General features: G+C 38.4%; 1 protein-coding gene across 1 annotated transcript in view; it reads left to right on the forward strand.

Annotated features, from left to right (window-relative positions):
- Positions 1-5,223, forward strand: part of myo18ab (myosin XVIIIA b) — a 128,098-nt gene extending 122,875 nt beyond the window's left edge. Inside the window, exons 42-44 of the mRNA XM_073862804.1 lie at positions 70-192; positions 992-2,464; positions 5,083-5,223. Coding sequence (XP_073718905.1) covers positions 70-192; positions 992-2,456 — 1,588 coding nt within the window. The 3' untranslated portion in view covers positions 2,457-2,464; positions 5,083-5,223. The remainder of the gene's footprint in view (positions 1-69; positions 193-991; positions 2,465-5,082) is intronic.
- Positions 5,224-13,341: the final 8,118 nt, after the last annotated feature.

A 13,341-nucleotide genomic window follows, 5' to 3' on the forward strand; every position in this document is an offset into this window, starting at 1 on the left:
TACTAACTGTGTATTTTCTGCATATTTCCCTGTTTACCCATATTTCTCCCTTTACTCCCTCCTGCACAGCGATGGCGCCTCCGATACTGATTCTGAGGTTGAAGATCGTGTCGATGGGGTGAAGTCATGGCTGTCGAAAAACAAAGGCTCTGCCAAGAACCTGTCAGATGATGGAAGCTTAAAAAGCTCAAGGTCAGTTACAATCTTATTCATCCCTGTTAATGTACATTTACAGAATGGTTTAACTCAAACCTATTGTAGGCGACTATAATAGTATATTTACAAAAGCAAATTAGCTAGTGATGGGGACTTTTGTCTCTACCTACTTTACTATTCCCTACCCATTCTCAATAGCTTGATAACAGAGGCATATATTAAAGGGAATAGACTCACAGGCAGATTAATAGATATACCAATTGGCCTGTTGGCACGCCTGCCTTGGCGTTTCTTCAAGAGATGAATAGGTCTTTCCACTGGAAGACACTTTCGATTTGCCCTGTTTTATGCTTTTTAGAAGAAGATTTAAGTTTGGCTTGCACCTTTTAAGAAACTTCAAAACCTTTGAGTAATCTTAAGGTGTTCTCTCATTGTAAGTTGGCTTTAGATCTTACTCTACTTGATCATTTCTGACTATAAATCAATTTTGTTGGAATTATAGTCAAGGAAATACCCGTTTTTGCACGATTACCTAAATGATTTCTGTCTAAAAAGATGTTTTATGTCTACATTTATATGTAGATGCCCAGAGAGTCCGGCACATTTTCTACTTTCTATTTTAAGTGCTTTCCATTTCCTGCCATCACATCAGACTTTTCATCTAAAATCTCCCCTGTCTGCGTAGATAAACCTCTGCTATTATTTCTCACCTCGCCTGTCTATCGTCCTTTAAGTTTCTATTCATGTATTTTCTCATTTCCATCTTTATCCTTTTCTTCCCTTTGTTTCCTTTTCTATGCTGTCCGCATTCCCTTTCTGCCCCTCCTTCATCTAGATATGCTGTAAATCTTGATGGAAAAGAAGGAAAAGAGTGGGAAGAAGGTAAAGAGTGGAAAGACAATGTCAAAGGTAAAGAGTTAGAACCCAGCAGGCCCGTGTCTGTCATGAGTTCCCTTAGCTACAGGAAACGCTCCAACATGAAGGACTCCATTGGAGGCAAGGGAGATGAACATTCTCTCCTCAACACTCTGAAAGACCAATCCGATTCCCAGGATCTTTCTTCGTTCCGCAAGAGCAAATCCAAGCAGGAAATCGAAGATGACTCCTACTCTGTCACCTCCTGGAGGAAGGTTGCAGATGATCCCAACGATAGGGGTTCTGTTATTTCTCAAGCCTACTCGGAGGCTGCTAGTCGGGCCAGGAAGGGTATGGACAGCCGCTGGTCGGAGTTCGATAAAGAGTCGGTCGTTTCCTCCGTAGCCCCGAGCCGGGTTTCCACCCGCCGCTCTGCAATGGATATGGATGATGATGCAATTTCAAGCGTGAGTCGTATAAGTCCGTTGAGCCGCCGTAGAAGCATGTCTCGTCTCGATGACCGCCAGAGCGAATACGGTTCAGCCGTAAGCCCCAGCCTGAGTCATCGCAGCCCTGGCAGCGTGAGCCGTGCCGACTCCCGCATGTCTCTGTCGCGCAGCTGCCGCCTCAGCGAATTTGATGTGGATGATGACGGTCGCAGCATAGCTTTCAGCGAAGCTCGCTCAAGCGCTTACAGCCCTCACTCCACCTCCGGCCGCAGCTTTTCCATGCCACCGCAAGCCAGAACTACCGACTCCAGTCCACCCGATGTTTCTGACGTCAAGCCCGTAAGTCACCGCAACTACCTGGACCCCGACTTGGAGGCTGCCATTAACGAAGTATTGAGCTTCAAACCCATCAAGTTCAAACGCTCCAGCTTGGAAGATTCAGAAGTGGAGAAGGACAAGCAAGTAGAAGAAGAAGATGAGAGGAAGAGCGTCAGTAGCTCCAGGACAGGCAGAGACAGCGGACGTTCCTCCAGCCTGAGGCGTTCAGCATCGGCTGTGGACTTCATGCGGTCCAGCAGCAGTCTCAGCACACGCAGCAGCCGAAGCAAGAAGGGTAAGGCCAAAAAGAAGAAGAAGAGGAGCCAAAGCTCTGAATCCGACAGCTCAGAGAGCTCTGACGATGGACGCAAGAAGAAGAGCTCCAAGAAAAAGGGCAAGAAGTCCAAGAGGAAATCTAAGAAGGAATCTTCGTCTTCATCCTCAGAGTCCGAGTCTAGCACTGAGTCAGATAGTTCGGGAGCGTCCACTATTTCTTACAGAAGCTCTAGCAGTATCAAGAAAGCCCCTGGCAAACAGGCCTCAGACTCTGAGGGGGAGCAAGAGCCCGAAGTCCCCTCGGAGGAAGCTCCAAAACTGTCTAAGAAAGATCAGAAGAACAGGAAGAAGAAAGTAGACAATCTTATGATGAAATACCTGTACAGACCAGACAGTGATTAAAGATGCCAGTAGGTGATTCTTGGTTTGGAGTAAAGGACTGCATGGCGTTAGACTAATCCTCAAAATACTCAAAAACCTTCTTATATTGCATTCTTTCTTAAAAAAAAAACAAATTCACCCACTTTTTGTCAAGAAGTTGTGAAAGCATGACACACAATAGATCCCAATGAAGAACATGGTTAAATCAGTGCATGTGAACATATGATTTACTAAAATACCTGTGATGTGTTATCTTAACAAATGATTGGGTGTCTAAGTAGGGTCAGTTTTATTTATTTTCGGTCTTGAATCTGATTAAAATAGAAAATCGATTAGCGCTACTGACCAACAATGAACCTTAGGTTAATATTATAATGACAATATGATAATAAGACTCAGTGATGTGAAAAGTTAACATTGAGTTTTTGAAGAGAAAGCCGTATTACTTTATACATAATACTGTCTCTACTCCATTTGCACTCATATAATTAGAGTACACAGTTCATTTATATGCTAATTCAATGATAAGATTCAGAGTAGCCATCAAGAATGTTACAAGTTGTCTTATGAAGGATATATATATATATATATATGTGCAGCATTGAGTTTTAATAGATAGTTTAATTCGTTTTATCTTCAAGGGGTATAGAACTTAAAGGGACACTAGGCGCAATGATATTACGCAGTGCCCTGAAAGTTACTTAGTGGACTATTTTCGGCTGCTGCAGCCATGTTACAACAGTAAAGTCCTTGATTATTACGCCAGAATAAGAGTATAGTTCATAGCCATATCTGCCTAGAAAATCCCAACTTTTAATTTTCCGTCTGTCTTAGTACACAATGTAACTACAGAAGAGGCAAGTTTTAAATAGGAAAAATATCCAAACTCTTTGGTTATTTTAAGCGCAATGCTAATGTTCTAATCAGATTCAATGGATTATGCTAAGCTATGCTAAAAGTGGTAGCGCCAGACCTGGAGATCAGCTGAATGGATCTCAAAACTGTAAAAATCAAATGTTTAACTCTAGGGGAGCTGAGCATATTTTTTTTAAAGTGGCAACAAATAAAGAGCTCAGATTCAAAACCCTCTAAGTTCGCCTGACATGTTTTCTTGTAATTATCAGGCTCAGGCTTTTATGTTTAGGTTCAATAATTTCACTTTGATGCCAATGAAAAGGTTATTAGTCAATAACTGAAATGCCTTATTTTCAATGCCTTTCGCCGCAAAACCCTTTAAGTGCATGCAAGCTTTTTTGGCAAAAATGTCCACTTTTAAAAATCCACTTTGGACAAGACAGAGTAAACCATTGCAAAATCATTAAAGATGCAACTAGAAACATTGCAAAGAGTTAAAATTAAGTAACTGAACCACACATTAGGGGGCGCTGTGATGCATGTGGCTGCCACATTCGGGTTGTATTCCAGTGCAAGTACTCAAAAGAAACCAAGTTTAGAGGGATAGTTCGGCCAAAGGTGATATTAAACCCATGATTTACTCACCCCGAAGCCGTCCGAGATGCATATGTCTATCATTTTCAGACGAACACATTTTCAGTTATTTTAGAAAATGTTTTGGATCTTTCATATAATCAAATGTGAAGTTATGGGGCCCATGTCCTTCAGGTCCAAAGGGTGTGCATCTATCCTTCAGAAAATAAATCCAAACGGCTCCACGATGAAAAAAAGCCTTCTGAGGGTAATCCGTGCCGTTTTGGTGTAGAAATATCGACATTTAAAACTTAATAAACGAAAATAACTCGCTTCCGGTAATGCCGCCATCTTAGTCGCATCCGCATTCAAGATGAGAGCTTACGCAGCTTACAGAGGTTTTTTCTGCTGCTCTGTGTCCCCGCTCTTTGCATTTGTCATACGTCACTAAGAAAAGTGTGTACACTACGCTGCTACTCTCTCCTGAATGCGGAGGAGTCTAGGATGGCGGTGCTACTGGAGGCTGGTTGTTTTCGTTTATGGAGTTTTGGGTGTGGATTTTCTGCAACATCACCGCGCGGATTACCCTCAGAAGACCTTTATTTATCATCCTGGAGCCATTTGGATTTCTTTGGGGAGGCATTTATGCGCAATTTTCGGACTTGAAGGACGTGGACCCCGTAACGTTACTGTTTGGCAGCTGGAATATATAAGACATTTTCTGGAATGACTGAGGATGTGTTTGTCTGAGGGATGGGGGACGTGTGCATCTCGGACGGCTTCGCGGTGGGTGGGTCATGGGTTTGATATCATTTTTGGCCGAACTATCCCTTTAAGTGTGATCCACAGTTGTTTTACATTCATCTTTCATGCACTTAGAGGGCTTTGATGTGCATTTAATGGATTCTGCCAACAAAGCGATATTTCTGAATGTTTTTATTTAGTTATTGTTACATGCTTTTCATTTAGTATTGTCAATGATGTAATTAAAGTGCCATTTGTTTGAATTGTACTAACAGCTAGCCAATATGGTGTTATTATTTCAGACCACTGCTGTTGAAGTGTGATTTGCATGCGATTTGTGTGATATTGCACCTTAATGCATCAGCAATGATATTGAATATGTTCCCTTTTAAATAATGTCACCCCACATTTTTTCTCTTTGGTCCTTTCTCACCCACCTGATCCTAATCAAAGTGTCTCCATCTCCTCCCTCCAGCCCACCCTCCAGCCGTAGACGCTTCTGCCTTGACAGATCAGACGAAGAAGAGGAGGAAGAAAAAGAGGAAGGGGGCGCGGGCCGAAGCTCCTACCGCTCGCGCTACAAACGCAGCGCGTACCTGAACGACAGCGATGGCTAGAGCAAGCTGTACGAGACCACGTCGCAAAGCCCCCGCATGCACACACATTCACACGTTTGATCCTTAGCGTCTGCCTCTTCCTCAAACTCGGATCCAGAAGAGCTGGGAGGATGTCAGCGAGAGAGATGCATGATGCGTTCTTGGGAAGATCAAGCCCTCATTTCTATAGACTTTTGTTATTATTAGTGTTATTCCTGTCCGTTTGTGTGTCAAGCTTAAAAGGGTTACAAATTACAGCGCTGTTTTCGTGCTCGTACTTCTGACGATATTCCGCCTCTTTTCTAAAGAAGCAGTGACTCAAAACTGCACTTCTTACTCCGGTCAAGGTCCAGTATTGAATATTGCTCGGAGGATCGCGCGGCAGTCTTTTGCATGGTCAAGGCTGAGTCATAAAAGCCTTTGTGTTTCTTAGTGTAAACTATTGGGTTTTTGTTGTATTAGATTAAAAGAAAACCAAGAGAAAATATTGTATTACCAAAAATGCTTTGGGTATGTGAATAGATTTGATTAGTTTTTCCTATTTGAGTTTGCATCAACATAGAGGATGAAGTCGAGAAAGGAGGTGCCCACCCTTCACCTCTCCAAGTGTACACTTTGTTTTGATGTTTATGCAGCGATGATAAAAGTTTTCAGGTCAGTGATATAAGTGCAGCGTTTTGCTGAATTCAGCATTGGGATTTCTTTATATATTCCTTGTATCAGACTGTTTTCACTGAATTGAGTGCTTTCTGCAATGCCCAAAGTAGTCATCTATGACTGTTGCCTTTTGGCATTGTGGTTATTTATCATCTTGTTCCACTCGTACTGGAAAAACAAACGAATGCTTACGCCGATATGATACAGCCAACCGTGTAAATACGGAGACAGAACCGATACTGTGAAATCCTTGCTTCTTTAAAGCACGTCGTCACATTGGATTCGTCAGTATTTTAGGCCTTACATTATGAGTAGTTGGAGGTGCACTTGCACCAGTATGAACAAGCACCCCGCTGATTTCCATCGTTGCCTCCTTTTGTTGTTTGTTTTCATTGTAGTATTTATGAACTAGCATTGATAGGATGAGCGAATGAGCTGCCGAAACAAACCATCCACAGCACAGGGATGAAAGTCTCTCATTGCTTCTCTTTGATTTTTAAAGGGAGACATTGCGTGTTTTTTACGTGGTTTTATAAAACCTCCGCAAGATCAATAACTTCAACCTCTTTTCTATGCAGTCATGATTGATTTTTAAAAGAAAGGCGAGTGTGTTTTTGGCTGATTAAAACACATTGCTACAAGATACATAACATTTGCTTGCTGAACACATTAATATAAAGGTATATAAATATCTGTATGATTCATTCTAGCTTTCGAAATAGTTCATGTTTATTTTCTTTATTGAATAAATGACCACTTGATATAAGTAATTTTGCATTACAGCTTAATATATTGTAAATAAATGATGGTGATTGTTTTAGACCTGTTGCATTATGCTTATTTTATAACATGTTTTTTTTATTTATAATCTCCCCCCCCCCACCTTGAATATTAAAGGAACAGTATGTAGGATTGTGGCTAAAACTGGTACTGCAATCACACAACTGGTGGCCAATACACAAAATGACAACATAAACATCAGTTGAGGGCTGCAACTCCTGGCCAGACCACTGTTGTCAGTGATATAAGTATTTGAAATTAAAATTATTTCTTAATGTAAAAAAAAATCTTACATACTGTTACTTTAAGACTGTGATTTTGTGTGCTGCTAAAGGTACCAAAGGGAATTTTAAAAACAACAATTTTTCAATTGCTTTCCACTCAAATAGGTAACATCACGCCAAATTCACACCACTGCTGTTGCAGCAATCGAATAAATAACATTCAAAGTGCCACATATTCACCTTTAAATGGGTTACTCAGTGTTTGCGCTGCACATTAAAATGATTTTAAATTAACAAATTAACACTGAAAACTTTTTATTCATCTCATGAAATATGTATAAACTGTCAAAAAATAATGATCCGAGTGCTACCCTTTAAAAAAGTTCACCTTTGCACCTAAAGAGCTCATATTAGTACCTGATATCTGTACCTAATGATGCATGTTAAAGGGATAGTTCACCCAAAAATGACAATTCTGTCATCAATTACTCGCCCTCATGTTGTTCTTAACCTAAACATGAGTTTTTTTTTTCTGATGAACATATAAGATGATATTTTGATAAGTTATGGTAATCAAACAACTGCTGGTACCCATTGACTTCCATAGTAGGATAAACAAAGTAGTAGGATGACTACCTCATATTCCTTTAAGATCATTTAAAACATGGAGCCTTGAGTTTTATCATTTAAATAAAAATATGCAGTCCAATGCCATAATAGAAAAGCTCGATTTATGTTTTACATTCAGCAAGCTTTTTTGATGTTGACTAGATGTTCCACTGCACAATAGGAAGCCTTGCTGTAATTCTATAAGCTAACAATAAGAAAGGCGGCTTACTGTGCACAGTTTGAGCTTGCCATTGGCTTTTATCAGAGCAGTCAATGCCGAGACTTTAATAAGCTGGCGGCATCTCTTACTGTCCGTTATCTTACTGTGCCAAATAATACCTTAATAAACCGTCATTTTATCTTAATTATAAATAATTGCTGCCATACCTCACAATTCTGTCACCAAAAATAAGCTTAATGGTTCAGTTATTATGACCTGTATCTGCATTACCTATTTAATAAATAATTATTGCCGTCAATGTACCTTTTAATGGACATCTGCATGCGTTTCAAACATGCAAATGTGTTGAGCCACTTAAACTAAATGTCATGCTGAGATCTATATAATAATATAATGTAATATAATGTAATATAAATTCAGAAATGTTATGTTGCTCGGCTTTTGTGCGTTCTTTTGCATTCTGTAAGAGAAACACCTGCTGTGCAGATAAAGTGAATATTTAAAAATGAAATGGCATTATCTGAAGAGGTACAGGACATGTGTATTTCAAAAGCATTTTCTTTTGAATTTTGCAAAATAATTATGACTTTCATGCAGCCTACAATTAATGCAACACACGAAAACCTCAAGGGTTGTAGCTGGACCATATTACTTTCTTAGTATTTTTGTCTTGTTTTCAGTAGACTGTCTAAAAAATTCTTAAATTAAGATGCTTTTTCTTGATAAACAAAATGACCTTAGTAAATAAGTCTAGTTTTAAGACAAATAATATACAATTTAAGTGAAATTGTCCTTAAAACAAGCAAAATTATCTGCCAATGGGGTGAGAAAAAAAATTGTGAAATAAGATTTCTTTTTTCTTAAACACTTAATTCAAGTAAAAAAAATTCACCCCATTGGCAGATATTTTTGCTTGTTTTAAGCACAAATTCACTTAAATTGTATATTTTTTGTCAAAAAAACTAGTATTGTTTTCTTGGGTCATTTTGCTCATCAGGAGGGTGCATCTTGATTTGAGAGTTTTTGGATGTTTCTACTGAAGACAAGACAGGAATGCTAGGTGAGAAAGTCATTTTTTGCAGTGTTATTGAAGTTACTTTTAAAGGAACTAACAAATAATAGATATTTGTACAAGAAAAGTTGTAGTTCTTACACAAACTTCACCAGAAACTATACACGTAGCTATTGTATATCAATCTACAGGCTTAGTTTAACAATTGCACCTTAATAAATACAATGATTTATAATGACAAACTTTTGAAAAGTTATGAAAAAATCTTTGGTCTAAATGTGTAGAAAGTACCTACTAAAGCATCTTTAAAAAAAGTTTAAAAAAGGTAACAATGCTACCAATTACACCTCAGTTTTTTGCTCTTTGTAGCCTGAACAAACATCAGCTGTCAGTCTCTTCCCACTCATAACCTACAGGCTTTATAAACATGAACGCTAACTCAAAGAGTTACACGGCCTGCAGCCATCCTGGGGCATTGCTTCACGTGTGTGTGTGTGTTCCAATTATGGCATGCAAGCAGAGCTGAGGATATAATTCGCCGTCTGTATCTGTGTGTAACGGTGTGAGGGATAGTGCACATCTCTGTTTCTAGGTCAAGTTTTGCCCAAGACTGAAAAATGATGTTGATTTCCCAATTTTAAAATAATAGCATGAAGTTTAAACAACTTAATTATGCCATTCAATTCTACCTTAAAAAAGTTTTTTATTGGAATAGATAAGACATATATACATATTTATTTTAACACAAAATCAACACAAATATTTTTATTAATACAATATTTCCATAAGGGAGAGCGGGGCACAACCTCACGCTTTTTGACTTTGGCTCTATTGTTCAAAAAAATATTTAAGTTAGATAAATAATGTTTTACGCAATCCCCCATTAACAACTAAGGGTGGACACAAACATGAACAATCCCAACCCTCAGTGGACACCAGTCCCCACCCACCCTGAAAGGGGCAGAATAAATATATATTTAAATTGGAAAGACAAATAAATAAATGAATAAATAATAAAAAGGAATAAAAACTAGATAGTGCAAAGATAAATGGATGAATCTGTGGAATGATGATTAAACAAACATGGATCAGCAAAAGTAAATGATGTATTTTTAACGAAAGTAAGTAGAGGACCCCCTCATTAAAACTTGTCAATAGAACCTCTTAAAGCAAACTTAATTTTTTCAATATATAGAAAAGATAACAAATCTTCCAGCCATGAAAAAGTGGGAGGAGATTTAGAAGATTTCCAGTGTAATAAAATTCATCTGCGAGGCAAAGGCAAGAATATTGGCATACTTTTTGTGTTTGTATTCAGAGCTGATGCACCAAAAAAAGCAATCAGAGGACACGGATCAAGTTGAATATTTAAAACTTTAGAAAAAGTATCAAATATTTGGTTAACTTAAAGCAACACTATGTCGTTGTTGACCTTTAAAGAGTAACTAAACCCTAAACCAACTTTTTTTAGTTAATGATCTGTAAGAATGATGCTTTATTAGTGCTGTTCATTGATTTTAGTAAGTTTTTTGACATTTGGATATAAAGTGTTTCAATACTACAATATATGGTGTAAAAACGTCTGAGTGCTGCCCTCTTCAGGTTGAACGGTGGCTACTGCAGTTGAATTTTCCTATTGGATGTTGGGTCCAAAAAAGAACTCGTGACGTAAGCAGGTTCAAGATCACCACGCCCTTGTTACGATCTCACCACACGCTCAGTTCGTCCCCTCTATCTCCGTTGGGAACTGCCCACTTTCTTGCATTTTTCAAATATTGCCGGTGGGTGGAGTCAGGCTCTGAGCAGGGGTTTAGTTACGCTTTAAATAATGTCTCTAAAATTATTTCAGTGATAGAACAACTTTTAACTGGACAAATTGTACTGTTGCTGCAACCTGAGCAGCCTCCTAGCTGCTACAAGTACACTCTGAAAGTGGCAGTGGAGGGTAGGAAACACAGCCCCGCCCCTCCCCCTGCCTGCAGAAGAGTGTCTGATACCAGGCACTGTTGCACTTTTCAACCACATGGGGGAGCTGTAAGTCATTTTTACATGGAAACTACATAGTGTTGCTTTAAAGTAACATAATATATATAAAGAGTGTGGTTCCAAAACAAGATAACTCAAAACATGTTTATTATTATGTTATCATGTTTTAATTGTGTTACTTAGCTGTATTTTTTTTTAGTTACGAAGGCTTAAATCAAAACAAATCAACCGCAGTTTGATTGATATTAAAGGGGCAATGGCATGAAAATCTGACTTGTTCCGTGTTTAAGTGCTATGATTGGGTCCCCAGTGCTTCTATCAACCTAAAAAATGTGAAAAAGATCAACTTATTTTTGGTAAACCAAACAAGCACATGAAAAAATAGGTTGTTGAAATGTGGCTCTCCTTATGATGTCATAAGGAGCTCTTATTATAATAATACCACCCCTTAATCTACACTATCCAACCACAGCACTGCCATTTAGTGCAGAGAAAGCACAATTGAGTTTTAATTGCAACAAACCACCATCATTGCGATCAGTGTTTGAATTTCATCAGCTCATTTGCCTTTAAAAGGACGCCACATTTTTGCACACACCTACAAAGTGGCAATTTTAACATGCTATTATAAATTATTTATATGGTATTTTGAGCTAAAACTTCACGTATGTGCTCTGGGGACACCAAAGATTTATTTGACATCTTAAAAAAGTCTTGTGCCATGGCCCCTTTAACTGAAATGCACAATCAAAAAACAAGATTTCTGAAAAGTTTAAAAAAACAATTAAATTGTTTTTGAAAAATCTCGTTTTGGAACAAACTCTTCATATGTTGATATGATATATTTTTTTACAGTGTATGTATTCAGTCAGATTTAAGGGTCTGATCTATTCATTTATAATGTAGCCCACAGTTGTAGTTCTCCACAGAGCTCACTTTTGGATGCTGATATCTGCTGGTCAGAAGGAGTGATGTAATATTCATAGGTGGCGGTATCACCCTGCTGAGCTGAATGTGTTTTTATAGAGGTGGAGGTGATAGACACAGGGTAAGTTTTGCCTCTCCTCAGAGAACGTGTGACAAGGAAAGGTTAGAAAACCATTTGATACCTTCGGCGTTCCTCTTAACCGCGACACCGAGCTCATTACAATACCAAATGCAGCTGACACATCTTCTAACCTCTTTCCAGATCCCTGATGACAGCATCCCTCCTGTCTGACTGAATGATGCTTACGGTCATCAGTCAGTGTGCTAATGTTGCCCGAAAACAAAGGCTATCTGAGGGACTAAAATGTAGCTAACATCATATTGCACAAAGTGATGCATGTTATCTGACTCACGCAGGTCAGGGTTTAAATATTTAAAGACAATTTTAGAGCAAAACAAAGACATTGGCATCCACATCCCAGAAAAGGTTTTAATGAGCTGCACTATTTTTACTATTTCATTTTACAGGGATCTCACCAAAAAATGCCATTGAGTTAAGTCCTTGCATGACCACTTTTGCCATTTTTTCGATTAAATGGTGACTCCAAGTTTTTACACGGTTATTACATTTTAACAACTAGCAAATTAGCAGATTTTAACAAAGACTGGCTGCACTTTAAATAAAGCCCGTTGCATACTGTCAGGTACAAAAACAACAACAACTAACAGTACACTGGGACGCTACCCTTCAAAAGGGTCCAAATATGTACCATTTAATTACATATATTTACCTTTAAGGTACCAATATGTGTCTTTAAAATACCACATACTGTACATATTACCTTTGAGGTACTAACATGCACCCTATAGGTACAAAGATGTAATTTTTGAAAGGGTACTGCTTCATTGACAGCTTTTGTACCTTAATTATGAATGTTGATTTAAAGGTGCAGTGTGTAATTTTTAGAAGGATCTCTTGACAGAAATGCTAAATAATATACAAAACTATATTATCAGTGGTGAATAAAGATCTTTCATAATGAACCGTTATGTTTTTATTACCTTAGAATGAGAAGTTTTTATCTACATACACCGGGGGTTCCCTTACATGGAAGTCGCCATTTTGTGCCGCCATTTTTCGACAGAAGCCCTTAACGGACAACTAAGTTGTCTCCGACAATGACATGTTTGTCCGGTGGCGGCTACCGTAGCTTCTCTATGTGTTTCAAAAGCAAGGGGTGAGCAGTGGACTAAGCCGTTGGTTGCAATTCGCAACCTCACCACTAGATGCACCTAAAATTTACACATTGCCTAAAGTTAGACAAATTATTACATACCTATCTTTTTTTAATGCATGGACTTAATCTTTGTACTGCACGTTGTGAATGTGTTAGCATTTAGCCTAGCCCCATTCATTCCTTAGGATCCATTCAGGGATGAATTTAAAAGCCACCATACACTTCCATGTTTTCCCTATTTAAAGACTGTTACATGAGTTACACAAGTAAGTATGGTAGCACAAAATAAAACGTGCCGATTTTTTAAGCGAATAAAAAAGAGAACTATATTATATGGCGGAAGAGCACTTAGTTTGCACTTTGACCTCTGGCGCAGTAATATTGACTGAAGTTTGAGCGAGAGGATGAGTCCTTTATATCTGAAACAAAGCAGTATTTAGGCTTAAAACATGGTTTGGTTTGTCCATATTCGATTGTTTTTAAAGTGTACAGTACAATTCTTTTCACCAGTTAAACCTAAAAGG

Source organism: Misgurnus anguillicaudatus, chromosome 24, assembly GCF_027580225.2.
Source record: "Misgurnus anguillicaudatus chromosome 24, ASM2758022v2, whole genome shotgun sequence".
Taxonomy (NCBI): domain Eukaryota; kingdom Metazoa; phylum Chordata; class Actinopteri; order Cypriniformes; family Cobitidae; genus Misgurnus; species Misgurnus anguillicaudatus.